The 26,624-nt window shown below is 39.2% G+C and overlaps 1 protein-coding gene across 5 annotated transcripts in view; it reads left to right on the top strand.

The window, feature by feature from the left end:
- The window catches only part of HERC2 (HECT and RLD domain containing E3 ubiquitin protein ligase 2), a 250,796-nt gene that overhangs the window by 135,228 nt on the left and 88,944 nt on the right, over nt 1-26,624 (top strand). For all 5 annotated transcript variants that reach the window (XM_044232144.1, XM_044232143.1, XM_044232140.1 and 2 more), the window contains exons 43-52: nt 993-1,131; nt 2,671-2,814; nt 5,531-5,673; nt 9,755-10,022; nt 10,159-10,295; nt 10,764-10,862; nt 12,493-12,661; nt 12,764-12,889; nt 14,910-15,018; nt 15,152-15,291. In XM_044232144.1, coding sequence (XP_044088079.1) covers nt 993-1,131; nt 2,671-2,814; nt 5,531-5,673; nt 9,755-10,022; nt 10,159-10,295; nt 10,764-10,862; nt 12,493-12,661; nt 12,764-12,889; nt 14,910-15,018; nt 15,152-15,291 — 1,474 coding nt within the window. The remainder of the gene's footprint in view (nt 1-992; nt 1,132-2,670; nt 2,815-5,530; nt 5,674-9,754; nt 10,023-10,158; nt 10,296-10,763; nt 10,863-12,492; nt 12,662-12,763; nt 12,890-14,909; nt 15,019-15,151; nt 15,292-26,624) is intronic.

The raw sequence follows: 26,624 nt of genomic DNA, 5'->3' as shown, positions 1-26,624 counted from the left end.
ATGAAAAGGGGAAGGGTCAGGGGGAGAAGCAGTCTCCCTGCTGAGCAGGGAGCCTGATGCGGGGCTCAGTCCCAGGACTCCAGGATCATGACCTGAGCCGAAGTTGCCCAACCAGCTGAGCCACCCAGGCACCCAAGGCAGAGGAATTTTAAACTAGAACTGGGTTCTAACATTAGTGCTAGAATAAACTTGATTTTCATAGTTTGTGTCTGCCATCTAGGAAGTTATGCAACTCAAGGAAAGCCATCTGTCTACTCTCATTTGCTTTGTGCTACTGTGATAAATAGGGCCTGTCTCATGCTGTTACATGGATTAGTAGTTCATGTCTTATTTTAGCCACAAAAGACATAAAAGGACATTAGCAACGTAGAAGATACTTGTAACTATGTTAGTTTTGATTATCTTAAAATGCAAATTTTGAAGTTTATTTTTTATCGAACAACTCAATTTTTAAAAAAACCTAAAGATGATTCCTTAAAAAATGACCTTTCTTCATGTAGAAAATGCTTATTAATTGTGTTGAGTGACATAGCTTATGTAGCAACTACTTAAATCTGTTAGTTAATCTTAAATCTGTGAGTTAGGGTTTTGTAGGGAAAGTGAATGACTTATATTCAATGTGATCTAAGTGTAGTCATGCTATCTGCCTGTAAAATACTGTTTCTGATTATTACAGAAATGAAGATATACATGTTGTAGAAAATTTGAAATGGGTAGAAAATGCCTAAGAATATAATCAGGGCTACCGTGACATAATTATTGTTGATAAGTTGTTAAAGAAAAAATCAATTTAAGTTATGTTTACTATACATACAAATCTCTATTTTGCCTTTAATGTCATCTTTTTAAAATGATTATTCTCAGATATAAGAAGACTTATGCATATATGTGATAATTTCAAAATTAAGATTCATGGTTATGATAATTTTCAGAACATTTCATTTGCTCATTTCATTGGACAGACTTTGAAGATTTCTGTGTTCTTGCTTTAGCTCCCTGCTGTGGCATTCAGTGTCACCAACCTGCCCTTCACAGAGCCGATGCTGTCTGTCTGGGCTCAATTAGTAAACCTCGCTGGAAGCAAATTGGAAAAGCATAAAGTGAAGAAATCACCTAAGCAGGGTTTTGCAGGTCAGTACATGGTGCTTCTTGATGGAATAGCTAGTCTTAACTGGCATTGCTAGGACAATGTTTGGCATTTTGTCAGAGCAAGTTCCTGCCACTGCCAAAGTCTTTGGGTTCCAGTGGATTGACCATTTGTTAAGTTACAGTGGGCATGAAACCTTGAATGTGGTGATAAGAGTGTGTAATATAAAGAATGACAGAACGGTGGGAGTGGCCCCGAAGAGTCCCAGGCTTCCCTCCAAGCCTATTTTCCAGTGCCAGCATTTATTCTGAACAAGCTTTTTGAAGAGGAGTCTGTGTTCTCTCTCCCTCCGTGTTAGTCGCCCCCAGCCATGGCCCTTTGGCTCAATGGCCCTTTTGGAGCTTTGTTCTTGGCCTTATCACCCCCAGATCCAGTAACACCTGCATGTTTGGACCCGCCTTGCTTCATATCTCTGGATGCTGGGCTAAGACCAAGGTCACCTGTGCTTAAAGCCTTCTTTCCTTTGGTCTGGAATAGTGCTCCTTTAATTTTCCTTACACTGCTCCTTGCATGACCTTTAAGAGTTCTTCTCCTTGACTGTTCTTTGCACATTGGAAATTCTTTCGTTTTCTCCATAAATTCTGGCTCATTGTGCCCACTTTTATTGAGTTTTCCCACCCATTTCTTCCTATTTTGGTTGCTGCTGCAGCATTTATGATGACCACCTTTAACTCTGGATATCCAGCTCACATCTCTGGCTGAAGGGCCATGTGCATGTACACCACAACATGTTCAGAATTCCACTAAACTTGTCCTTTGGTCCCCATTTCCCATCACAGTGAATCAACCTGCCTGCAGGCAATCAGACTTGATGCCTGAAAGGCACCTCTGCTCTTCCATCCTCTTCCATCCCACATTGCTTATGCTGCCTTCCATGGCTTCCAACCTGTCCTGCCTTGAAACACTGTTACCAGCACCGTAGTCCAGCTGTTCTTTTGGTGGGCCTGCCTCTTTATGGCAGCTGTCTTAGTTTCCTCCTCAGTCTGCTCTCAGGCACCACTGCAGTCATTTGTTTAGAGAAGACTCCAAGGAGTGAAATGATCTTGTTGAGTTAGAGAACTGTATGTTGTGAGTATCCGACAAAACCATCTTGGAGAAGTCTTGGCAAGAAAAAGTGAAACTATTTTGTTTGCGACATAGGTATCTGGTTGAAATTTCAGCAATGTCGGGGAACAGTTGATTATGCTAATAATAACTAACATGGATCTAACTGTGTTAAACCATTTAATTCTCACCCCAACTCATCAAAGTAGCTGCATGGGGAGCAAGAAAAGGGGAAGACCTGGGGAAGGTAGAGGATGCTTATCCAGAAGCAGTAGTCATAACACAGGGAAAGATAAGTACTTCATTACTAACAGTATTAGGCATAGCAGGCTAATGCCCACAGGGCAGGGCATTATTTATGCCACTTTGCAGCCATGGTATCATGGTGGAAGGAGTGGAACACCTTCCCCAAGGCCATACAGCTGGTGAGAAGAGCCCAAGCAAGGTGTGACATCCTGTTGAGTCCTTTTCTCCCACAGGACAAGTAGACCTGGATCTGCTGAGGGGCCAGCAGTTAAAACTGTACATCTTGAAGGCGGGCCGTGCACTGCTTTCCCACCAGGACCAACTCAGGCAGATCTTGTCTCAGCCAGCTGTTCAGGAGGTCACAGCTGCTCATTCAGGTATCTTTTAAAGGAAGCTCTTTTAGATCTTTAAGGAAGGTGCATACTCCCATAGAAAACAGGCAAAAAACGTGAATAAATAGTCCATAAAAGGGGAAACAGAGATGACTTCTAAATATATGAGAGAGATGTGCAGCCTGGCCAATAATTGACGAAGTGCAAATGACAGTGTCATTGTCTAATAAGACAAAAGATTGAGGGGATCTGCTAAGAAGGGAGGAAAAACAGTGTTCTGTTTTCTTATTTAAAGTGTGGCTCAGGAACCAGCAGCACTGATGGTACAGAAGATCATCTTAGACACACAGACTCTTAGGCTGCACCCCAGACCTAAGAAATCAGAGTTTGCATTTTAATAAGGCCCTCAGGGGGTTTATACACATACAAAATAGTATAGCTTTAACACATTGCTAGTGGGAATTTAAGTGGGTACAATCATCTAATGGGCATTTGAGGAAATGTTACCCTTTAAAATGCATACACACACATACACAGACATAATAGCTATACCTGTATCTCTCAGCTGGACCTGTGAGTCATCTTATGGGAATTTATCATGAAAAGGCATGAAGGTATGTGTTTACAGATGCTCATTATGGCTTCTTTGTTGGTATTGTTTTTAGGTTGAAAACTGGAGACACCTAAACATGCATTATTGGGTGGTGTATCCATGCAGTGGAATACCATGCCATCATTCACAATGATGATACATACATATGTTCATTGCCATGGAAACGTGACAATGATAAATAAAAAAGGACATTGCTATATATATTTCTTTGTAGATATGCCGTAGATTCATCTTACTATGTAGATATGCTGTAGATTCAGCTTACTAGGTAGTGACAGTGGAATTTAGCTGACTTTATTTGCTTTGTACTTTCCTGTATTACTTCAGTTTTCTAGAATAACCTTATATCACCTTGAATTAAAAAAAAAAAACCCAAAGTTATGAAATATTTTTTTGATCATCTACTATTAAAAGACGTGTGCTAAAGTATTATGGGGAGCAAGATAGTCTTTATTTGTGATCCCAAACTCTCTGGGGTCAGAGTGAAAAGAGAAAATGAATGCAGATGGTTCTGTGAAGGGTATGATGCCAGTGCTCTGTGAAATGTATAATTGCAGTTCCACAAGTGTCTTAGGGACATTGGTGCCTGAGGGCTGGGGAGGGCAGCTTCTGATGGGGAATGTCCGTCCTGGTGGAGGAGACAGTAGGGGCACAGACATAGCAGTGAGTATATGGGTGAGTGTTGAAGTGCTTTGCTTTTTGCAAGAAGCTCAGGGTTTATTGATGAGCTTGGGCCAAAAGCTGGAGAAGTCAGCTGAATTCATGTGATAGAATGCCTTAAATATTAGAGTGAAACTTAGTGCTGACTTAGGGTCCTCCTGCAGTGAGGACCCACATGGTAAGGACTGATATTCAAGATGATATCTACTAGTGAGGTATAGGAGTATTTGAAAAAGGAAGGCGATGAGAGAATTGCTTTTGAGTCAAGTGATAATGTGTATTCTGGGGGAAGGCATGAAAAATTGAAAGAAGGTTCCAGTAGATGCTATGATAATGTAGTCTTTTTGATGATAACCACATGGGAAACCAGTGAAAAGTCAAAGATGGCTGGTGTTTTAAGCTTGAGTTACAGGGAGGGCAGGGGGGAGTGCCTTTGACAAAAATTAGGGAGTCAGTGGAGTTTGGGGTGTTTTGTTTCTTAATCTTAAGAGGGTATTTTGAATTTAATTTTAATGTGCTGAGTATCAGGTAAATCGAAGTGCGGATTTATTATGTATTTGACAGTAGGGACCTTAACAATAATCCACAATTGTAGAAGAGCAGGAAACTAGAGCCCAGGGAATTGGTTTGGCTGTTCTCTGTCTCCCTAATGAGTAGCTCTGGAGGCACTGAATCAGGGTTACTATCCCATGCTTGGGACAGTTGGGCCAGACAGGTAGAGCAGGGCTTTACAAATTACCATGGCCACCTGTTTTTACAAAGTTTGTGGGAACACAGCCATGCCCATTTGTTTACATGTCATCTTAGCTGGCTTTCATTCTGTAGTGGTAGAGTTGAGTAGCTGTGATAGACATGTGGTCAGTAAGCTTGAACTCTTTACTCTCCGTCCCTTTAAGAGAAAGATTGTCCAACTCCTTATCTAGAGGATTAGTTGAAGTTATCACCAACCTGCCAGCAAATTCAAATGGTGAGTGGGCTTGAGGCAGTGGGACTCAGAGGGTCTGGGGCATATAGGAAGTGCTAAATTCTTGACCCAAAGCTACTCAGATTAAAACAGACAAAAAGATGTTACCCTGACCACGTAACATATTTAGAATTAGTGTCAATTTATGGTGTGAACAGGGTTAGCAGGAAAAGCGAGGGCTAAAAATACGAACTTGGGAGTATCCCTGGAAGGAGGGGGGTTTCTGAAGCAATGAGTGTACAACAAGAAGGAGAAGGTATAAGAATTGAACCAAAGGCAAAAATCTGGGAGATATACCCCCCCCAAATAGACACATGAACTAACAAAGGATAGATGCCAAAAGCAGGGAGTGGAAAATTCTTTAGAAACTAGTTTTTGATATCTGAGCCTTGAAGATTTTGATGGTCCCGTGCTTGAAGAGGTAGAGATCATATTTGGTTTAACATGTTTAATGCATTATCTTTAATAATAAGATGTTAGGAGTTGAAAATGTAATGTACTCATATTTTGTTCTTTAAATTCAGATGATGGAGGAGCTGCATCCCCTGACCTTGGGGACATGTCCCCTGAAGGGCCACAGCCTCCAATGATCCTCTTGCAGCAGTTACTGGCCTCGGCCACCCAGCCATCTCCAGTGAAGGCCATATTTGACAAACAGGAGCTAGAGGTACAGTAACAGCCTTGGCAATTTTAATTTGGCACATTAAATTGGAAACAATAGTTTTTCTAGATAATGTGTTTTCTTAAGGATATATTCTGAATTTTAAATGATATGTCAGAATAATTCTTGTGATTATTTAGGCTTTAACCATGTTTGTCATAGAGCATTATAATACTAGTTAGAGGATGAGTGAGTTGAAATTTAACCTTATTATTTCATTTTTTTAAAGATTTTATTTATTTATTTGAGAGAAAGCAAGAGCACGTCAGAGGAGGGAGAGGGACAACAGACTCTGCACTGAATGTGGAGTTTAATGCAGGGTTTGATTTCACAACCCTGAGCTCATGACTGAGCTGAAATCAAGAGTTGGATGGTTTATGAATCGAGTCACCCAGGCATGTCAAAGTTTAACTTTATTTTTGAATATGTGTGAATTATTTGAAAAAGTTAATGAGGCTCAACATGGATCAGATGCTCAAATATTTATGGTGTGATCTTTTCCTAGGAAATACTGTTACTGAAGGAGCCCCATTAGACCTAGGAATATTGCACTGACATGTTTGTTTCACTCACTTCAAAGGCTTTCTTGGCCATGCTGTATTGCTGCCAGGCTTGCAGTCTTTGCCCTGTTGCAGAGCATATGTGCTGCACGGTGTAACTTGGGACTGGGGTTATGGGCAGGTTCCCATAGAAGTATGACATGTGGCCAGGTTTAAGAGTGATGTGGATTTTCATGGACTGCAGCATGAAGAATTAGATGTTTCTATAAATCCTTCTTTTGGGGCCCCTGGGTAGCTTAGTCAGTTAAGCGTCTGATTTTGGGTCAGGTCATGATCTCGGGGTCCTGGATCAAGCCTGCATCAGGCTCCCTGCTGAGCAGGGAATCTGCTTCTCTCTCTCCCTTTGCTTCTCCCCCTGATTATGCTCTCTCTCAAATAAATAAGTAAAATATTAAAAAAAAATCCTTTCTATGTAATATGTAAAAAACTCTGGATAAAACATCAAAGACAAAAACAAAACCTCCAATACTCAGTTTGGTAGGTGGAACACATCCTAATAGAAATCCTTAGAGACCAAGACTGCAGGGAGTTGAGGGAGTGAGGAAGCAGCTGGGTCAGTCTGATGCAACAGCTGACAGCAGTCAGGGGTGAGGAAGGTAGAATACGAAGGGAGAAGGCAAGAAATGTTGGGCATGAGGGTAAGGAGCAGTGACTTCTTTGAAATGGCCCGAATGCCAACTGCTTGTTAGGTCTGAAAACCACTAAGCTGAAAAACAATCTGAGGGGTTTGAAGTGGCGGGGGGGTGGGGGGGGGTGGGGGGTGGGTGGGAGGTTGGGGTACCAGGTGGTGGGTATTATAGAGGGCACGGCTTGCATGGAGCACTGGGTGTGGTGAAAAAATAATGAATAATGTTTTTCTGAAAATAAATAAATTGGAAAAAATAAAAAATAAAAAAAAAAAAGGAAAATAGGGGATTAAAATAAAAAAAAAAAAAGAAAGAAAGTTCAGGTTAAAGTGGCCACAGTATGGCAGTGTTTCTAGTCACCTGTAAAGATAAAAAGAGGACACAGAGCAATTGAAGAGTGAATTGGGCAGAATGCAACAATCACACTGGGAGGTGCCCAGTGTTAAAAGGAAAGATATAGAAGGAAGTGCGGAGTTATCCTTTAAGAATTGAGAGGGACTATTGTAGCAAAGAGAGATTTTTTTAAAAAAAGATTGTATTCATTTATTTGAGAGAGAGAAAGCATGAGCGAGAGCACAAGTTGAGGGAGAAGCAGACTTCCCACTGAGTAGGGAGCCCAATATGGGGCTCGATCCCAGGAACCTGAGATCATGACTTGAGCTGAAGGCAGTTGTTTAATTAACTGAGCCACCCAGGTGCCCCATAAAGAGAGATCTTTCATTGTTTTGTCTCCATTGATTCTGATGGAAATTCAACTATCATCCTTTTTTTAGATTATTATGGTTACTTTTTAAAGATTTTATTTATTTGAGACAGAGAGAGAGAGAGAGCAAGCACAAGTAGAGGGAAGGGGCAGAGGGAGAGGGAGAAGTAGACTCCCTGCTGAGCAGGGAGCCAGATTCCCAGCTCCATCCTGGGACCCTGAGATCAAGACCTGAGTTGAAGGCACATACTTAACTGAGGCACCCAGGTGTCCCCAACCGTCATTCTTACTGTTCTGTATGAAATGCCTTTTAACTCCCCTTTGGTTGCACTTAATATTTCATGATTTTTTTGTTTGTTTTTTATTTTGTTTTGTTTTGTTTTCTGCAATTTGACTATGATGTGTATGTAATTTTTGCCCCATCCTCTTGGGGTGCATTTAAGTTATCTGCATCTTTGGCTTGATATCCACCCCCCCACACACACACCAAATTTGGAAACTTGTTAACCATATTTTCTGTTCTGTTCTCATTTTGTTCTTTGGTAAGAAAGATTATTAATGTGATTCTCTTTGTTCGAAGGTCTTTCTTTTGGTTAATCAGATTGGCTAATTATAAATGTATCTGTTTTCAGGGTCAGGTTGTTCTGCTTCATTGGGTCTAAATCTGCTATAAGCCATCTAAAAAATTCTTTATTTTGCATTTTCAGATCTTACATTTCTATTTGGATCCTTATTTTAGAGTTCTATAAAGCTTTCCTGACAGTTCTTATCTTTTCACTCTCGATTTTTTTTTACTGTATGTATATTTATGTATATTACTGTATGTATATTTAGCTGTAGAATCCCTCTAGTCTTCAGCATTTCCTTTTTGCTAGGTTCTTCAGGGTCTCAGTCAGTAATTTGGGTAGTCTGTATGCACATTTTATGATTTCTCCCTCACTTCTGGTTGCTCTGGTAGGACTGAATTCCAGCCTCTTACTGTAGTCCAATACACATTGCCCTGTCAGCTTGTGTGCTGGTTTCCCTTGTGGTCAAGGGTTGTACCATTTCCAGTTTTGATTGCTTAGGCTGCTCCCTAGGAACTTCAGACAGTTTTTGAAAATATTTTGTTCAGGGTTCATAGTTATTATTTGTAGAAACTTAGTCCAATGCACTCTGAGTCTTACCAGAACTTCTAACTCAGTCTGGTTCAGAACTGTAAGCTTTTAGGATGAAGCCTGTCACTTCTGAATTATTCACACTTCATAGCAAACCTTTCATTTTTGACACTTCCTAAGCACTGAAAGGTTTAAGGGAGTCCTCTATTTCTTCTAAATTTCTTTCTCACATGCTCAGTTTAAAAAAAAAAAAAAAAAAAGCAAAGCAAATCTTAGGCCCTATGAGAGTAACTGGAGATGAGGAGCAGCGAGTTTCAGGTAGTTCAGGGAAAGGGTTATGTGTACTGGAGATAGGGAGTCCCAACTATAGACCCCAGCAGCGCATATGTTCATTGATTGATTGAAATCTGTTTCCCCGTATTTTTTATTTACCTTATTTTTTATACCATGTTTAACTCTCAAAAGTGGTTCTTTTACCTGTGAATCATTGAGAGTTGATTGATGGTTCATGAGAGAATCCCATGTCATCTCTGGCTTATCTTACAGAGGAAAAGAGGAAAAGAACAAGAGAGTGTGGACACTTCCTGGTCATGGGTATGGAAGGGACTCCTTCCTTCCCATCCAGCCCCACTCACTCTGCATTTAACTTGCTCACCTTGTTTCTTAACAGAGTGGCTGTGAAGTTTTCTTTAATGGGCATTAATAATTGGCTAATTTACTGGACATTGTGTATACTGAAGCAGGAGTTATTTGACCATCACGTCTTTCTGTTGCATTAAACTATGAAAGTTGTCTTTGTTGTTTGTTAACAGTTTGATCCATTCATTTAAAAATAACATATGTAAGTCTGAGTTTCCTATACTTCTGTACCACATTTCATAGCAGAAGCTTATAATTTCCATTTTCTCAGGCTGCTTAAATATCTTGACTTTTCTTAAAAAATGCTTTTTATTTATTTTCTTAAAGTAGGCTCTACACCCAAGGTGGGGCTTGAACTCACAACCCCAAGATCCAGAACTGCATGCTCTACCAATTGAGCCAGCCAGGCACCCCAGTCTTTTGACTTTTATAAACCTCCCAGCTCCACTCTCATTTGTCCAGGCTGCAGCTCTGGCTGTATGTCAGTGTTTGGCTGTGGAGTCTACTCACCCGTCAAGCCCAGTGTTTGAAGACTGTAGCTCCAGTGAGGCCACAACACCTGTCCCAGTGCAGCATGTTCGCCCTGTCAGAGCAAAGAAGCGCAAACAGTCACCTGCCCCTGCTCTGCCTATTGTGGTTCAGCTTATGGAAATGGGATTTCCTAGAAGGAACATAGAGTTTGCACTGAAGTCACTCACCGGTGCCTCTGGGAATGCTGCTGGCTTGCCAGGTATCTTGTTTTCTTTTGTGGGTGCTTCACACACATTTGTTTGTAGGTTTACCTTGAAATGCTAACAGCAGCAGCCTGCAGGCAGGCTGGTGCTGTGGATCCTCACTGTGGGTGTGCTGTCTGTGCTTGCTTGTAGGTGTGGAGGCCTTGGTTGGGTGGCTGCTGGACCATGCTGATGTGCAGGTCACAGATCTCTCAGATGTAGACACAGGGTCTGAAGAGTGTTCAGATGAGGAGGTGGTGGAAGATGTGGACGACTCGGCCTATGCTGTGGTCAGTGCCTCCTATGTGGTTGCCCCACCTCTTGTATCAACTTGATCTGTGCTCTGGGTTTCCTGTGTACTGTCCCATGGGGCCTCTCTGCGGTTTGGCCATGCACATAATGAAGCTGCTAAGTGCTGACTGGGTTTTCTGTGCCTTAATTACTTTAGCTTTAAAGCAGACCCTTCTTCCAACACCCAATGATATTGGGTAGACATGTTTTATATGACACAGTGACTTTCTGATTTAAGTAAATCATTTCATGGGATTAATTTAGAAATGTCTCAGAAATTTTCTTTTATCTTTTCATATTCATTCTGTTTACTGTATTTTAAAATATTTTTAAAATGAAAAATTTTATAGTGAAAATACAGCATAATATTTCAGACTTTATTTTTTAATATTTAAGATTTCACATACTTCTTTTTAAGTAGGTTTTTCTGGCTCAGAGTTTTTAAAAAATATATTTATCTTTTGTAGTCTACTGGTGCTGTTGTAACAGAGAGCCAGACATACAAAAAACGAGCTGATTTCTTGAGTAATGATGATTATGCTGTGTATGTGAGAGAGAATATTCAGGTGAGTAAATAAAGCCTGGAGCTTTGCTCAGGTTTCTAGTGAGCAGTGTTCCAGCATCTTAGAAAGTCAGAAGCCTGGTGGGGGAGGGCACGGCAGGGAGGCCACTGTCACTGGACCAAAGAGGACAAAGGAACAGAAGATGAACAAGGGGTACCAGAGCTAGAGAGGAAAAGGTGGTTTGTCCATAATAATGTGGCACAGAGACATGTGCTTCTCAATTATCCCCATTTTGGATACTTCTAAAAATCTATTTTTGCTTGTTTTTCTTACATCATTCTTACTGCCAAGTAATTTTTAAAATCTTGCTAGGCTTTATGTAGTCCTTCATACATCTTAAATGCTTTCTTTCCTTGTTTTAGTTCTTTTCTGGTTAGTATACTTCAGAGAAAATCCTAGACACCATCTCATTTCATCTGTAAATATGTCAGAATGTATTCCTAATAGATAAAGGATTTGTCTTTATTGTTTTTTTAAAGTAAGTTGTATGCCCAGTGTGGGGCTTGAACTCCAGGATCAAGAGTCTCATGCTTTACTCAGTGTACCAGCCAGGCACCCTGATAAAGGATTTATTTTTAACATAACAACATTACTATTACCTAACATTAGGTAAAAAAATAAACAATAATTCCATAATACCATCTTATATTCAGAGCTTGCTCAGATTTCCTGTTTTCTCAGAAATTGCTTTTTGAGACAGTAATGTTTGTGAATTTGGATACAATCAAGGTCATACACCTTAAATTTGGGTGATGTCTTTCTGAAGTGTCTTTTAACCTAGAACAGTTTTCCCCTCTTTTTTTTTTTTTTTTTTCTTTTTCATGTCATTTATTTGTGGCTAAACTTGGTTGGATCATATCTTCCTCCTTCCTCTGCGTTTCTTGTAAAGTCAGGATAAGGTTTGGTGGGGTTAAGGGAAGCTGTTGGACTCAAGCATTATCTTAGGCATGAATGCATCATATGGACCACCATGCAGTGTTGTTGGTTAGGTCATGTTAGTCTATTTCCATCTGTTAAAGAGTTTCTATTGTTCATTTTGGTGCTTTGATAGTCATTCGTGTCATCGCGAGGGCTTGCACAGTAGTGGTTTTCTAACTTTGTCATGCCTTCCAAACTTATTAGCTGGGGTTTATTCTTGGAAGAACTCTTTAAATCAACTCTAGTTACTCTTTATAATACGGTGCATATAGGAAAGGCAGAATAAGTGCTTGTTTTATTTTTATTTCTGTTTTGCTTTATCAATTTTCAGAATGGTGACTTGGTGCCATGGACCTTACAAAGGTGACCAAAAAACTTTGCTTGTTATCAATTGAGATGAATTTATTGGCTGATATGTATTTGATGTGTTTCAGCCATTATTCCTAGTGATCAGGTTGTTCTTTTGAGTGAACACTTTGATCTTTGAGAGCTCCCTTGCTTTATGGCATAAGTTAATCCATGTTCGTCTTATGGTTTCTTGCCCCAGACGTTGAGCCAGCCAGTTTTCTAAAGAGCCCTGGTTTCATGTAGTATAAAATGATTTTGAGAGTACACTCTGGGTGCTAAAGGAAATCCTTTTTTAGAATAGTGCTACTTAGAGTTGTTCGTTTCATCTATACCCTGGATTGGATTTTTATTTTAATTTTAATCTTAGGTAGGAATGATGGTTAGATGCTGTCGAACATATGAAGAAGTGTGTGAAGGAGATGTGGGCAAAGTTATCAAATTGGATAGAGATGGACTACATGACCTCAATGTGCAGTGTGATTGGCAGCAGAAAGGAGGCACCTACTGGGTTAGGTATATTCATGTGGAACTTATAGGTGAGCACATTCTTAAGTAAGTTCTTTTGCTTTTTCTTAAGTAGAGACAGAGTTCTCAGGAATAAATACTAACTATGGTTCACTTATTATTGTAATCTCTAGGCTACCCTCCACCAAGTTCTCCTTCTCACATAAAGATTGGTGATAAAGTTCGTGTTAAAGCCTCAGTTACCACACCAAAATACAAATGGGGATCTGTGACTCATCAAAGTGTGGGGGTTGTGAAAGGTAATATAATCCAGACAGCAAAATTCCAGGTGTTAGTTTTTCATCAGCTAATGTAATAAAGTGATTTTTTTTTCATTCAAGGGCAAGAAAAACAAGTATGAAGAAAGTTTATGACATATGAATAGCTTTTTTTTTTTTTTTTTTGCTTGTCAGTGCTCTCTAGACCAGGAACACACCTGTAGTTGAACAGAGTGAGGTTTATTAACTCATTACCACTGAGGAGGATGCATGCCCTGGAAAATAGGGTGTCTACATAAGTGGGTATAACAAAGGACAATGAATGGGGTTTGTGTTGGATATTTTGGGAAGTGTTCAAAGGAGTGGGATAATTCTAAGAATGGGTGTCTTAATAAATATTAATCTATAAAACAGGAAAAAAATGGAGCTAGGATGGAGTTAATGATTGGCAAGGAAGCAGTTGTTCATACTAACCAGAATGCAAGAAGTGGGGCGTTGGGGAGGGTGTCTGGTCGTGTTTGTGGTTTGGATTAGATTTGAACTTGATCAGACTGACTGAAGAGTGGTTTTGCTTTTGTCTTGATTTATCACAGTTACAGGGGAAACTTGTTTAATGTTGGTGTTCTGTAAACTTGTTCTGTCATTCTGCCAAATGGCCTGTATGTGAGTGGCCAACTCCCTCAGTTGGGGACTATTTCTCTCTCTCTCTCTGCTATAATAAAATTTAGGACTGAATTTAAGAAATGGAAATGTGCAAATGATGTGAGTTAAGGACTAGAAACATAAAATTCTTTTCAGTTTATATTTAATGTGATATTATTGAGATTTCAAATCAAACACATGGTATACTCTAAAAGGTATCCTATGTCCATTTTAACAATTGCATGAGAAGTAACTAAAAATGCATGTGACTTTATTTCTTTAAAGTCTTTTAAGGCCATAAAGAGATCTGTTTCATTTTGTTTGAACCTTATACGAAACTCTCTTACTATTGAAGAGCTTAGATTAGAAATGGCTATAATGGTGGTGCTTCCCCAGTGTGTGGGAGTGTTAGAATGTCTCAGGTTCCATAAGAACTAATAGTTTATTTAACATTTTACTTTAGTTTAACATTTTTCTTTACTTAAGAAGTTCTTAAAACTTTGTAAGTCAAAACACAGATAATTTTTTTTTTAAGATTTTATTTATTTATTTGACAGAGAGAGATCACAAATAGGCAGAGAGAGAGAGGAGGAAGCAGGCTCCCCGCCGAGCAGAGAGCCCGATGCGGGACTCGATCCCAGGACCCTGAGATCATGACCCGAGCCAAAGGCAGTGGCTTAACCCACTGAGCCACCCAGGCGCCCGATAAATTTTTTTTTTTTTAAAGATTTTATTTATTTATTTGACAGACAGAGATCACAAGTAGGCAGAGAGGCAGGCAGAGAGAGAGAGAGAGAGAGAGAGGAGGAAGCCGGCTCCCTGCTGAGCAGAGAGCCCGATGCCGGGCTCGATCCCAGGACCCTGGGATCATGACCTGAGCTGAAGACAGAGGCTTTAACCTACTGAGCCACCCAGGCACCCCAAAACACAGATAGATTTTAAAAATAAGAACTTGGTTCAGAATCTAATGTCTGAGTAGCAAAGTATTCTCACCAAAGGACAAGAGATCTTTTAACATTATTATTGTGAATTGTATTTCCTAAAATACTAAATGGAGTTTTTGACTTGATGTAATTAAAATCAAACAAACTTATTGTGGAAAATTTCAAACATATACAAAGGTAGGGAATATAGCATAATGAACCTCCTTGTGTCCATCACCTGGCTTTAATAGTTGTCAACCCCTGGCCAAAGTTGTTTCATCCATGATTCCCTCCTTTGATTACTTTGAAGCTAATCAAAATACATCATGTGTTTGTTCATCCATAAGTATCTTAGAATGTGTGTCTCAAAGAGAAGTATTCTTTGAAAAACGTAAATAGCTACAGTATAATTATCACATGTTTAGGTATAGTTTAAATTTTAACAGTAGGTTTTTATTGGCGATCAAGATGTTTCAGCAATTTCTATTGTGTCCTAGCTTTCAGTGCAAATGGAAAAGATATCATTGTCGACTTTCCTCAGCAGTCTCACTGGACTGGGCTGTTGTCAGAGATGGAGTTGGTGCCTAGTGTTCATCCTGGGGTTACGTGAGTTAATTTTCATATTGCTGGATTTGTTTGGGAGGAATAGTTTTCTTTGGAATTAAATTTAATAAATTGCCTTAGTTTAATAAATGACATTATCTTTTTCTTGTCAACCCAATGGTTGTTTTACAAATAGGTGTGATGGCTGTCAGATGTTTCCTATCAATGGATCTAGATTCAAATGCAGAAACTGTGATGATTTTGATTTTTGTGAAACATGTTTCAAGACCAGAAAACACAACACTAGGCATACATTTGGCAGAATAAATGAACCAGGTATGATTTAATGGTTATGCTCATTTTCATTAAAATATTATTAATGAAATCATTATTGTGCACATGAATGTTATTTAGTTTGCTCTTTAAAGTTCATCTTTATGTGGTGAAAACTGCACAGTATATGCAGTGAAAGAAGAGAGGTGCACATACTTGAAAACTTGCTATCTTTTTTTTTTCAAGCAATGAGGGACTGCAGGAACTAGAATAACGGGGTTTGTTTGCTTGTGTTTCCCTAAATAACATTAAAAGGGTCTCAAGAAACTAATGTTTTGTTGCATGGAGTGTGACATTGGATAGATGTATATCTTTATTGTGGCAGAATATGTACAACATAAAATTTGCCATTTTAATTTCTTTGAAGTGTACAATTCAGAGATTGTTGTACAACCATCCCCACTGTCTATTTCCAAAACTTTTCACCACTCCAAACAGAAACTCTGTACCATTAAGTGATAATTCCCCATTCTTCCCGCCCCCCAGTCCCTGGGAATCGGCTTCCTGTCTCCATGAATTTGATGACACCAGGTACCATATATTAGGTGGAACCAAAATTCTCCTTTTTGTATCTGGCTTATTTTACTTAGGATTATGTTTCCAGGGTTTTTTTCCAGGTGGAAGCATGTGTCAGAACTTCATTTGTTTTTATGGCTGAATAATACTTCATATATACCACATATTGTTTATTCATCTATTAATGGACATTTGGATTGTTTCTACCTTTCAGCTATTATGAATAATGTTAGTGTGAACATGGGGTACGGATCTGTTTTGAGTTCTTATTTTTAAAATTGGGAGTGAAAATATGGGGTTATATGGTAGTTCTTTGAGGAAACTCCAAAATGTTTTCCACAGTGGAAAACATTTTATATTCCCACTAGCAGTATATGTGCTGCCAAAGCGAGCACTACCACCAGCAGTATATAAGGGTTCCAATTTCCCCATGTCCTCACCAACTTTTGTTATTTTTCATTTTTTTAAAATTTCAGCCATCCTAATGGGTGAGAAGTATTACCTTGTGATTTTCATTTCACTTTCCCTAAAGACAAATGACATTGAACCTCTTTTCATGTCATTTGGGCCATTTGTGTATCTTTTTGGGGGATGTGTCTTTTAAAGTCCTTTGCCCATTTTTAAACTTTTGATGTTGAGTCTTAGAAATTCCTTAAGAGGTGCCTTGGGTGGCTCACTTACTTAGCTGCCTTTGGCTGGCTTAAGTCATGTGTCATGTCCTCTTCCTTACCCCTCTGCCCTGCCCCCGCTCAGTGGGGAGTCTGCTGCTCCTTGGTCTTGTGCTCTCTCACTTGCACTGTCTCTCAAAGGAATGAATAAAATCTTAAAGAAAGAAAGAAAGAAAAAAAGAATTTTTTAATATTCTGCACATTGAACCCTATCAGGAGATTTGCAAATATCTCATCCTGTTCTTTGGGTTGTCTTTTCACTTTCTTTTTTTTTTTTTTAAATTAATTTATTTATTTATTATTTTTTATAAACATATATTTTTATCCCCAGGGGTACAGTCTGTGAATCGCCAGGTTTACACACTTCACAGCACTCACCAAAGCACATATCCTCCCCAATGTCCATAACCCCACCCCCATTCTCCCAACCCCCCTCCCCCCAGCAACCCTCAGTGTGTTTTGTGAGATTAAGAGTCACTTATGGTTTGTCTCCCTCCCAATCCCATCTTGTTTCATTTATGCTTCTCCTACCCACTTAAGCCCCCATGTTGCATCACCACTTCCTCATATCAGGGAGATCATATGATAGTTGTTTTACTCCGCTTGACTTATTTCGCTGAGCATGATACGCTCTAGTTCCATCCATGTTGTCGCAAATGGCAAGATTTCATTTCTTTTGATGGCTGCATAGTATTCCATTGTGTATATATACCACATCTTCTTGATCCATTCATCTGTTGATGGACATCTAGGTTCTTTCCATAGTTTGGCTATTGTGGACATTGCTGCTATAAACATTCGGGTGCATGTACCCCTTTGGATCACTACGTTTGTATCATTAGGGTAAATACCCAGTAGTGCAGTTGCTGTGTCATAGGGCAGTTCTATTTTCAACATTTTGAGGAACCTCCATGCTGTTTTCCAGAGTGGTTGACCCGCTCGCATTCCCACCAACAGTGTAGGAGGGTTCCCCTTTCTCGGCATCCTCGCCAGCATCTGTCATTTCCTGACTTGTTGATTTTAGCCATTCTGACTGGTGTGAGGTGATATCTCATTGTGGTTTTGATTTGTATTTCCCTGATGCCGAGTGATATGGAGCACTTTTTCATGTGTCTGTTGGCCATCTGGATGTCTTCTTTGCAGAAATGTCTGTTCATGTCCTCTGCCCATTTCTTGATTGGATTATTTGTTCTTTGGGTGTTGAGTTTGCTAAGTTCTTTATAGATTTTGGACACTAGTCCTTTATCTGATATGTCGTTTGCAAATATCTTCTCCCATTCTGTCAGTTGTCTTTTGGTTTTGTTCACTGTTTCCTTTGCTGTGCAAAAGCTTTTGATCTTGATGAAATCCCAATAGTTCATTTTAGCCCTTGCTTCCCTTGCCTTTGGCGATGTTCCTAGGAAGATGTTGCTGCGGCTGAGGTCGAAGAGGTTGCTGCCTGTGTTCTCCTCAAGGATTTTGATGGATTCCTTTCTCACATTGAGGTCCTTCATCCATTTTGAGTCTATTTTCGTGTGTGGTGTAAGGAAATGGTCCAATTTCATTTTTCTGCATGTGGCTGTCCAATTTTCCCAACACCATTTATTGAAGAGGCTGCCTTTTTCCCATTGGACATTCTTTCCTGCTTTGTCGAAGATTAGTTGACCATTAGGGTCTATTTCTGGGCTCTCTATTCTGTTCCATTGATCTATGTGTCTGTTTTTGTGCCAATACCATGCTGTCTTGATGATGACAGCTTTGTAATAGAGCTTGAAGTCCGGAATTGTGATGCCACCAACTTTGGCTTTCTTTTTCAATATTCCTTTGGCTATTCGAGGTCTTTTCTGGTTCCATATAAATTTTAGGATTATTTGTTCCATTTCTTTGAAAAAGATGGATGGTACTTTGATAGGAATTGCATTAAATGTGTAGATTGCTTTAGGTAGCATAGACATTTTCACAATATTTATTCTTCCAATCCAGGAGCATGGAACATTTTTCCATTTCTTTGTGTCTTCCTCAATTTCTTTCATGAGTACTTTATAGTTTTCTGAGTATGGATTCTTAGCCTCTTTGGTTAGGTTTATTCCTAGGTATCTTATGGTTTGGGGTGCAATTGTAAATGGGATTGACTCCTTAATTTCTCTTTCTTCTGTCTTGTTGTTGGTGTAGAGAAATGCAACTGATTTCTGTGCATTGATCTTATATCCTGACACTTTACTGAATTCCTGTACAAGTTCTAGCAGTTTTGGAGTGGAGTCTTTTGGGTTTTCCACATATAGTATCATATCATCTGCGAAGAGTGATAGTTTGACTTCTTCTTTGCCGATTTGGATGCCTTTAATTTCCTTTTGTTGTCTGATTGCTGAGGCTAGGACTTCTAGTACTATGTTGAATAGTTGAGCAGTGGTGATAATGGACATCCCTGCCGTGTTCCTGACCTTAGCGGAAAAGCTTTCAGTTTTTCTCCATTGAGAATGATATTTGCGGTGGGTTTTTCATAGATGGCTTTGATGATATTGAGGTATGTGCCCTCTATCCCTACACTTTGAAGAGTTTTGATCAGGAAGGGATGCTGTACTTTGTCAAATGCTTTTTCAGCATCTATTGAGAGTATCATATGGTTCTTGTTCTTTCTTTTATTAATGTGTTATGTCACATTGATTGATTTGTGGATGTTGAACAACCTTGCAGCCCTGGAATAAATCCCACTTGGTCGTGGTGAATAATTCTTTTAATGTACTGTTGAATCCTATTGGCTAGTATTTTGGTGAGATTTTTTGCATCTGTGTTCATCAAGGATATTGGTCTATAGCTCTCTTTTTTTTTTTTTTTTTTAAAGATTTTATTTATTTATTTGACAGAGAGAGATTACAAGTAGGCAGAGAGGCAGGCGGAGAGAGAGGAGGAAGCAGGCTCCCCGCTGAGCAGAGAGCCTGATGCAGGACTCGATCCCATGACCCTGAGATCATGACCTGAGCCGAAGGCAGCGGCTTAACCCACTGAGCCACCCAGGCGCCCCTATAGCTCTCTTTTTTGATGGGATCCTTGTCTGGTTTTGGGATCAAGGTGATGTTGGCCTCATAAAATGAGTTTGGAAGTTTTCCTTCCATTTCTATTTTTTGGAACAGTTTCAGGAAAATAGGAATTAGTTCTTCTTTAAATGTTTGGTAGAATTTCCCAGGGAAGCCATCTGGCCCTGGGCTTTTGTTTGTTTGGAGATTTTTAATGACTGTTTCAATCTCCTTACTGGTTGTGGGTCTGTTCAGGTTTTCTATTTCTTCCTGGTTCAGTTGTGGTAGTTTATATGTTTCTAGGAATGCATCCATTTCTTCCAAATTGTCAAATTTGTTGGCGTAGAGTTGCTCATAGTATGTTCTTATAATAGTTTGTATTTCTTTGGTGTTAGTTGTGATCTCTCCTCTTTCATTCATGATTTTATTTATTTGTGTCCTTTCTATTTTCTTTTTGATAAGTCTGGCCAGGGGTTTATCAATTTTATTAATTCTTTCAAAGAACCAGCTCCTAGTTTGGTTGATTTGTTCTGTTGTTTTTTTTGGTTTCTATTTCATTGATTTCTGCTCTGATCTTTATGATTTCTCTTCTCCTGCTGGGCTTAGGGTTTCTTTCTTGTTCTTTCTCTAGCTCCTTTAGGTGTAGGGTTAGGTTGTGTACCTGAGACCTTTCTTGTTTCTTGAGAAAGGCTTGTACTGCTATATATTTTCCTGTCAGGACTGCCTTGTTGTGTCCCACAGATTTTGAACCGTTGTGTTTTCATTATCATTTGTTTCCATGATTTTTTCAATTCTTCTTTAATTTCCCGGTTGACCCATTCATTCTTTAGAAGGATGCTGTTTCGTCTCCATGTATTTGGGTTCTTTCCAAACTTTCTCTTGTGGTTGAGTTCTAGCTTCAGAGCATTGTGGTCTGAAAATATGCAGGGAATGATCCCAATCTTTTGATACCGGTTGAGTCCTGATTTAGGACTGAGGATGTGATCTATTCTGGAGAATGTTCCATGTGCACTAGAGAAGAATGTATATTCTGTTGCTTTGGGATGAAATGTTCTGAATATATCTGTGATGTCCATCTGGTCCAGTGTGTCATTTAAGGCCTTTATTTCGTTGTTGATCTTTTGCTTGGATGATCTGTCCATTTAGGTGAGGGGAGTGTTAAAGTCCCCTACTATTATTATTATTATTATTATAACACAAAGATGTGTTTCTTTGATTTTGTTATTAATTGGTTTATACAGTTGGCTGCTCCCACGTTGGGGGCATAGATATTTAAAATTGTTAGATCTTCTTGTTGGACAGACCCTTTGAGTATGATATAGTGTCCTTCCTCATTTCTTATTATAGTCTTTGGCTTAAAATCTAATTGATCTCATATAAGGATTGCCACTCCTGCTTTCTTCTGCTGTCCATTAGCATGGTAAATTCTTTTCCACCCCCTCACTTTAAGTCTGGAGGTGTCTTCGGGTTTAAAATGAGTTTCTTGGAGGCAACATATAGATGGGTTTTGTTTTATTATCCATTCTGATACCCTGTGTCTTTTGATTGGGGCATTTAGCCCATTAACATTCAGGGTAACTATTGAGAGATATGAATTTAGTGCCATTGTATTGCCTGTAAGGTGACTGTTACTTTATATTGTTTCTGTTCCTTTTGATCTACCACTTGTAGGCTCTCTCTTTGCTTAGAGGACCCCTTTCAATATTTCCTGTAGAACTGGTTTGGTGTTTGCAAATTCTTTCAGTTTTTGTTTGTCCTGGAAGCTTTTAATCTCTCCTTCTATTTTCAATGATAGCCTAGCTGGATATAGTATTCTTGGCTGCATGTTCTTCTCGTTTAGTGCTCTGAAGATATCATGCCAGCTCTTTCTGGCCTGCCAGGTCTCTGTGGATAAGTCAGCTGCCAATCTAATATTTTTACCATTGTATGTTACAGACTTCTTTTCCCGGGCTGCTTTCAGGATTTTCTCTTTGTCACTAAGATTTGTAAATTTTACTATTAGGTGACGGGGTGTGGGCCTATTCTTATTGATTTTGAGGGGCGTTCTCTGAACCTCCTGAATTTTGATACTCGTTCCCTTTGCCATATTGGGGAAATTCTCCCCAGTAATTCTCTCCAGTATACCTTCTGCTCCCCTCTCTCTTTCTTCTTCTTCTGGAATCCCAATTATTCTAATGTTGTTTCGTCTTATGGTGTCACTTATCTCTCGAATTCTCCCCTCGTGGTCTAGTAGCTGTTTGTCCCTCTTTTGCTCAGCTTCTTTATTCTCTGTCATTTGGTCTTCTATATCGCTAATTCTTTCTTCTGCCTCATTTATCCTAGCAGTGAGAGCCTCCATTTTTGATTGCACCTCATTAATAGCTTTTTTGATTTCAACTTGGTTAGATTTTAGTTCTTTTATTTCTCCAGAAAGGGCTTTTATATCTCCCGAGACGGTTTCTCTAATATCTTCCATTCCTTTTTCAAGCCCGGCTAGAACGTTGAGAATTGTCATTCTGAATTCTAGATCTGACATATTACCAATGTCTGTATTGATTAGGTCCCTAGCCTTCGGTACTGCTTCTCGTTCTTTTTTTTGTGGTGAATTTTTCTGCCTTGTCATTTTGTCAGATAAGAGTATATGAAGGAGAAAGTAAAATACTAAAAGGGTGCAACAACCCCAGGAAAATATGCTTTAACCAAATCAGAAGAGATCCCAAATCGTGAGGGGGGAGAAAGGGGATAAAAAGAGGTTCAAAAAAAAAGAAAGGAAAAAGAAAAAAAAAAAAAAGGAATTAAAAAAAGAAAACGAATAAAGAAAAGTATGAAAATGAAAAGATATATATATTAGATAAACTAGTTAAGAAACATTAAAAATGAAAAGGGTAAAAGTTAAAAAAATTTTAAAAAATTATAAAAAATTTAAAAAAATTTAGCAAAAGAAGAGAAAAAAAAATGAAAAAGAAAAAAATTACTTTAACTTCAAGACTAAAAAAATCACAGGGAAAAAGCCATGAGTTCCGTGCTTTGCTTTCTCCTCCTCTGGAATTCTGCTGCTCTCCTTGGTATTGAAACCGCACTCCTTGGTAGGTGAACTTAGTCTTGCCTGGATTTCTTGTTGATCTTCTGGGGGAGGGGCCTGGTGTAGTGATTCTCAAGTGTCTTTGCCCCAGGTGGAATTGCACCGCCCTTACCAGGGGCCGGGCTGAGTAATCCGCTCGGGTTTGCTTTCAGGAGCTTTTGTTCTCTGAGCGCTTTCCGTAGAGTTCCGGAGGACAGGAATACAAATGGCGGCCTCCTGGTCTCCGGCCTGGAGGCGCCGAGGGCCCGGGGCCCCACTCCTCAGTGCGCCCTCAGAGAATCGCACCCAGTAACTCCCGTCTGCCTGATCTCCGGCCTAGCTCTGAGCTCACCGAGCTTGCGGCCGGTTCAAGGTAACCCCGAACCGCGAGCTTACTGTCGGCTCTGTCTCTGCAGCCGGCTTTCTTGCTCCAATACCTGCAAGCTCTGCGACACTCAGACACCCCTGATCCTTCTGTGACCCTGCGGGACCTGAGGCCACGCTGAACCCGCGTGGGCTTCGCCTCGGTTTAGCCTCTGGAGCGATGTCCCTCAGCGGAACCGACTTTTAAAAGTCCTGATTTTGTGCTCCGTTGCTCCGCCGCTTGCCGGGAGCCGGCCCCTCCCCCCGGGGTCTATCTTCCCGTCGCTTTGGATTCACTTCTCCGCCGGTCCTACCTTTCAGAAAGTGGTTGTTTTTCTGTTTCCAGAATTGCTGTTCTTCTTCTCTTCGATCTGCCGATGGATTTGCAGGTGTTTGCACTCTTTAAATAAGCTATCTAGCTGATCTCCTACTAGCTGAAGTAGTCTCAGCCTGCTACATCTCTGCCATCTTGACTCCTCCCCACCTCTTTTCACTTTCTTAATGGGATTCAGCGATGCATAAGTTTTTAATTTTAATGAAGTCCATTTAATCTATTGTTTCTTTTGTTGCCTGTGCCTTTGGTGACATATTTGCTTTCGGTGTACATTGCTCAATCAAAAGTCCTGAAGTCTAGTACCTGTTTTTCTTTTTAAGAGGGTATAGTTTTAGCTCTTGAACTTGGGTTTTTATCCATTTTGAGTTAATTTTTGTACATGGTATAGTTAAGAGTTCAATTTCATTCTTTCACTTGTGTGCATACAGTTTCCCAGCACTACTTATTGAAAAGATTGTCCTTTCACCAATGAATAGACTTGGCATCCTTTTTGAAAATCAGGTGACCCTTGATGTGAGAGTTTATTTTTAGGCTCCCAGTTCTGTTCTATTTGTCTATTTGCCTATCCTCATTTCGGTAGTAAACCATACATTGTGATTATGTGAGCTTTCTAGTAAGTTTTGGAATTGGGAAGTGTGAATCCTCCAAATGTGTTCTTGTTTTACAAGATTGATTTGACTATTTGGTATCCTTTGAAATTCAATATAAATGTGGGGATCAATTTTTGTACTTTGGTAAGCAGTTGTTTTATAGGAATTACACTGAATTTGTGTATTGATTTGGGCATAATTGTCGTTTTATTTTATTTTATTTTAAAGATTTTATTTATTTATTTGACAGAGAGAGATCACAAGTAGGCACAGAGGCAGGCAGAGAGAGAGAGGAGGAAGCAGGCTCCCTGCCGAGCAGAGAGTCTGATGCAGGACTCGATCCCAGGACCCTGAGATCATGACCGAGCCAAAGGCAGCGGCTTAACCCACTGAGCCACCCAGGCGCCCCCATAATTTTCATTTTAATATTACTAAGTTTTCCAGTCCATGCACAAGGGATGTATTTTCCGTTTACTAGACCTTTCAGCAATTTTTTTATTTAGCAATGTTTTTTGATTTTTCAGTATTCAAGTCCTGTGGCTTCTTGATTAAATTTATTTCTAAGTATTTTTTATGCCATACTTTTTATTGTAAAGATTTAATTAATTTATTTATTTGATGGAGAGAGAGCACAAGCAAGGGGAGCTGCAGGGACAGGGAGAAGCAGGCTTCCCACTGAGCAGGGAGCCCAAAGCTAGGCTCTATCCCAGGACCTGAGGATCATGACCTGAGGTAAAGGCAGACACTTTAACCATCTGAGCCACCCAGGCACCCCTTTTTTATGCCATATTAAATGGAATTCTTAATTTCCCTTTTGGAATGTTTGTTGCTAGTATATGGAAATATACACTATACTTTGAACACATTTTGTATGTTGAATTAATATCCAGCAGCTTGGCTGAGTTTTATTTATTGTCTCTTACAGTTTTTTTGTGTGTGGTTTCCTTTGGGTTTTCCACATATAAGATCACATTATCTATGAACGAAGATGGTTTTGCTTCTCAAATTTGAATGCCTTATATTACTTTTTTCTGCTTTAGCTAGTTGTTCCAGGACTAAGTGGAATAGAAGTAGCAAAGGTGGCCATCCTTGTCTTGCTCCTGAATGTAGGGTGAAAGCTTTTACTCTTTCACTATTGAGTATAAGGTTAGCTATGGGTTTTTCATAAATAGACTTTCTCATGTTGAGGAAGTTCCTATGTAGTTCTAATTTGTATTATTTTCTTATGTCGGTGACTTGTAGAATCTAGAATTATCTACCTTTCAAGACTTAGAGTAATTTATTTTATTGTCTTGATTGGCCTGCCATGGTATTATCAGTTTAATTAGTCTTTTCAAAGAGACAAGTTTTTGCTTTTTTGCCATTTCTCATATCTTTATTATTTCTTTTTCCTATGGAATTTGGATTTAGGTTGATTCCCTCATCTTCTTGAGATTAATGCTTATCTCATTTTCTCACTCTGTCTTTTCTAATATATAATCTTAAAAAAATTTTAGATTTGCTTTTAAGCAAGGCTTAATTTGTATCCTGCAGTACTGCTGTATAGTGATAGGTCATTATTTATTTCAAAGTAGTTTTAAAATTATTTTTAATTATATATAAAAATAATAGCATTTTTTGTATTTTATTATTTTTTGTATTTTTTTCATTATTTTGTATTGTATAGTTTTTAAGTTTTCAAACATTTCAGTATTTTTACTGGTTTCTGCATTGTATTCAGAGTATGTATCCTGATTGACCTTTGACAGTTTTTGAAACTTGTGTTTGATCATATAACTTAGTATATGATGGGATTTTATAAATGTTTTACGTGCACCTAAAAAAAAAATTTATTGAAGTTCTGTGGCAAAGTTAGTGTTTGCTTAGTGTATCTTTATTTATTTACTATTTTTAAAGATTTATTTATTTGAGAGAGAGAGACAGAGAAAGAGAAGGGAGCACATGTGAAGGGGTAGGGACAGAGGGAGAATTAGAGAAAATCTGAAGCAGACTCCCTGCTGAGCCCAGAGCCTGACTCTGGGCTTAATTCCAGGATCCTGAGATGGAGACCTGAGCCAAAATCAAGAGTGAGTTGGACACTTAAAAGATTGAGCCACCCAGGCGCCCCTCGGTGATCTCTTTTTCTGGCTTTTCACTCTGAGCCATTCTGTGTTCCTATATTTTTGATATATTTCTTTTAAGTTGTAAATAGTTTTTTAAAATTCCAATATGATGATGTTTGTCTTTTATATGGGTTTTTTAGGTATTTAAGGCAATTGCTGATGTATTTTTATTTACATTGACCACTTCTCAGTGTTTTTTATTTGTCCCTCCTCTTCTCTGTTCCTCTTTCTATATTCTATCTTTCTTTGGACTGATTTTTTTTTTTTGTTAACACCCGCCCTCCCCTTTTTGGCTTAGAAGTTACACACATTCTTAGTATATATTTCATCTATATAAGTGTATATGTTGTGCACACTTACAGTATTAGTAGTTAGAATATTAAAAAATCCATTTTGACTTCTCAAAATCTAATATTATTTAGTAATTTTACTCTCTCCTAAGCAATGCAAGGACTTTAGATCCCTATAACTTTATCTAGCCTCATTCTGTTATGCCTGAGTCACATCCGAGAGACCACCAAGGAGCCAACACCGATGCAATCACACGAGGGTTTATTTGACAAGCTTATGCTTGGGGCCAAGTATACTGGACACAGCAGAGCCGGGACTTGGATCCCGAGTTTAGTTAAGGCAGGGGTATTTATGGGTTCCTGTTACTAAAGCAGGATGGGGATTCCTTTACTAAAGCAGGGTGGGGCTTCCTATTTACTAAAGGAGGGTGGGGCTTTCT

The sequence above is a fragment of the Neovison vison genome, chromosome 13 (assembly GCF_020171115.1).
Source record: "Neovison vison isolate M4711 chromosome 13, ASM_NN_V1, whole genome shotgun sequence".
Classification (NCBI taxonomy): domain Eukaryota; kingdom Metazoa; phylum Chordata; class Mammalia; order Carnivora; family Mustelidae; genus Neogale; species Neogale vison.
The sequence above is the reverse complement of the archived record's forward strand: the minus strand, read 5'-3'. Positions and strand labels throughout refer to the sequence as shown.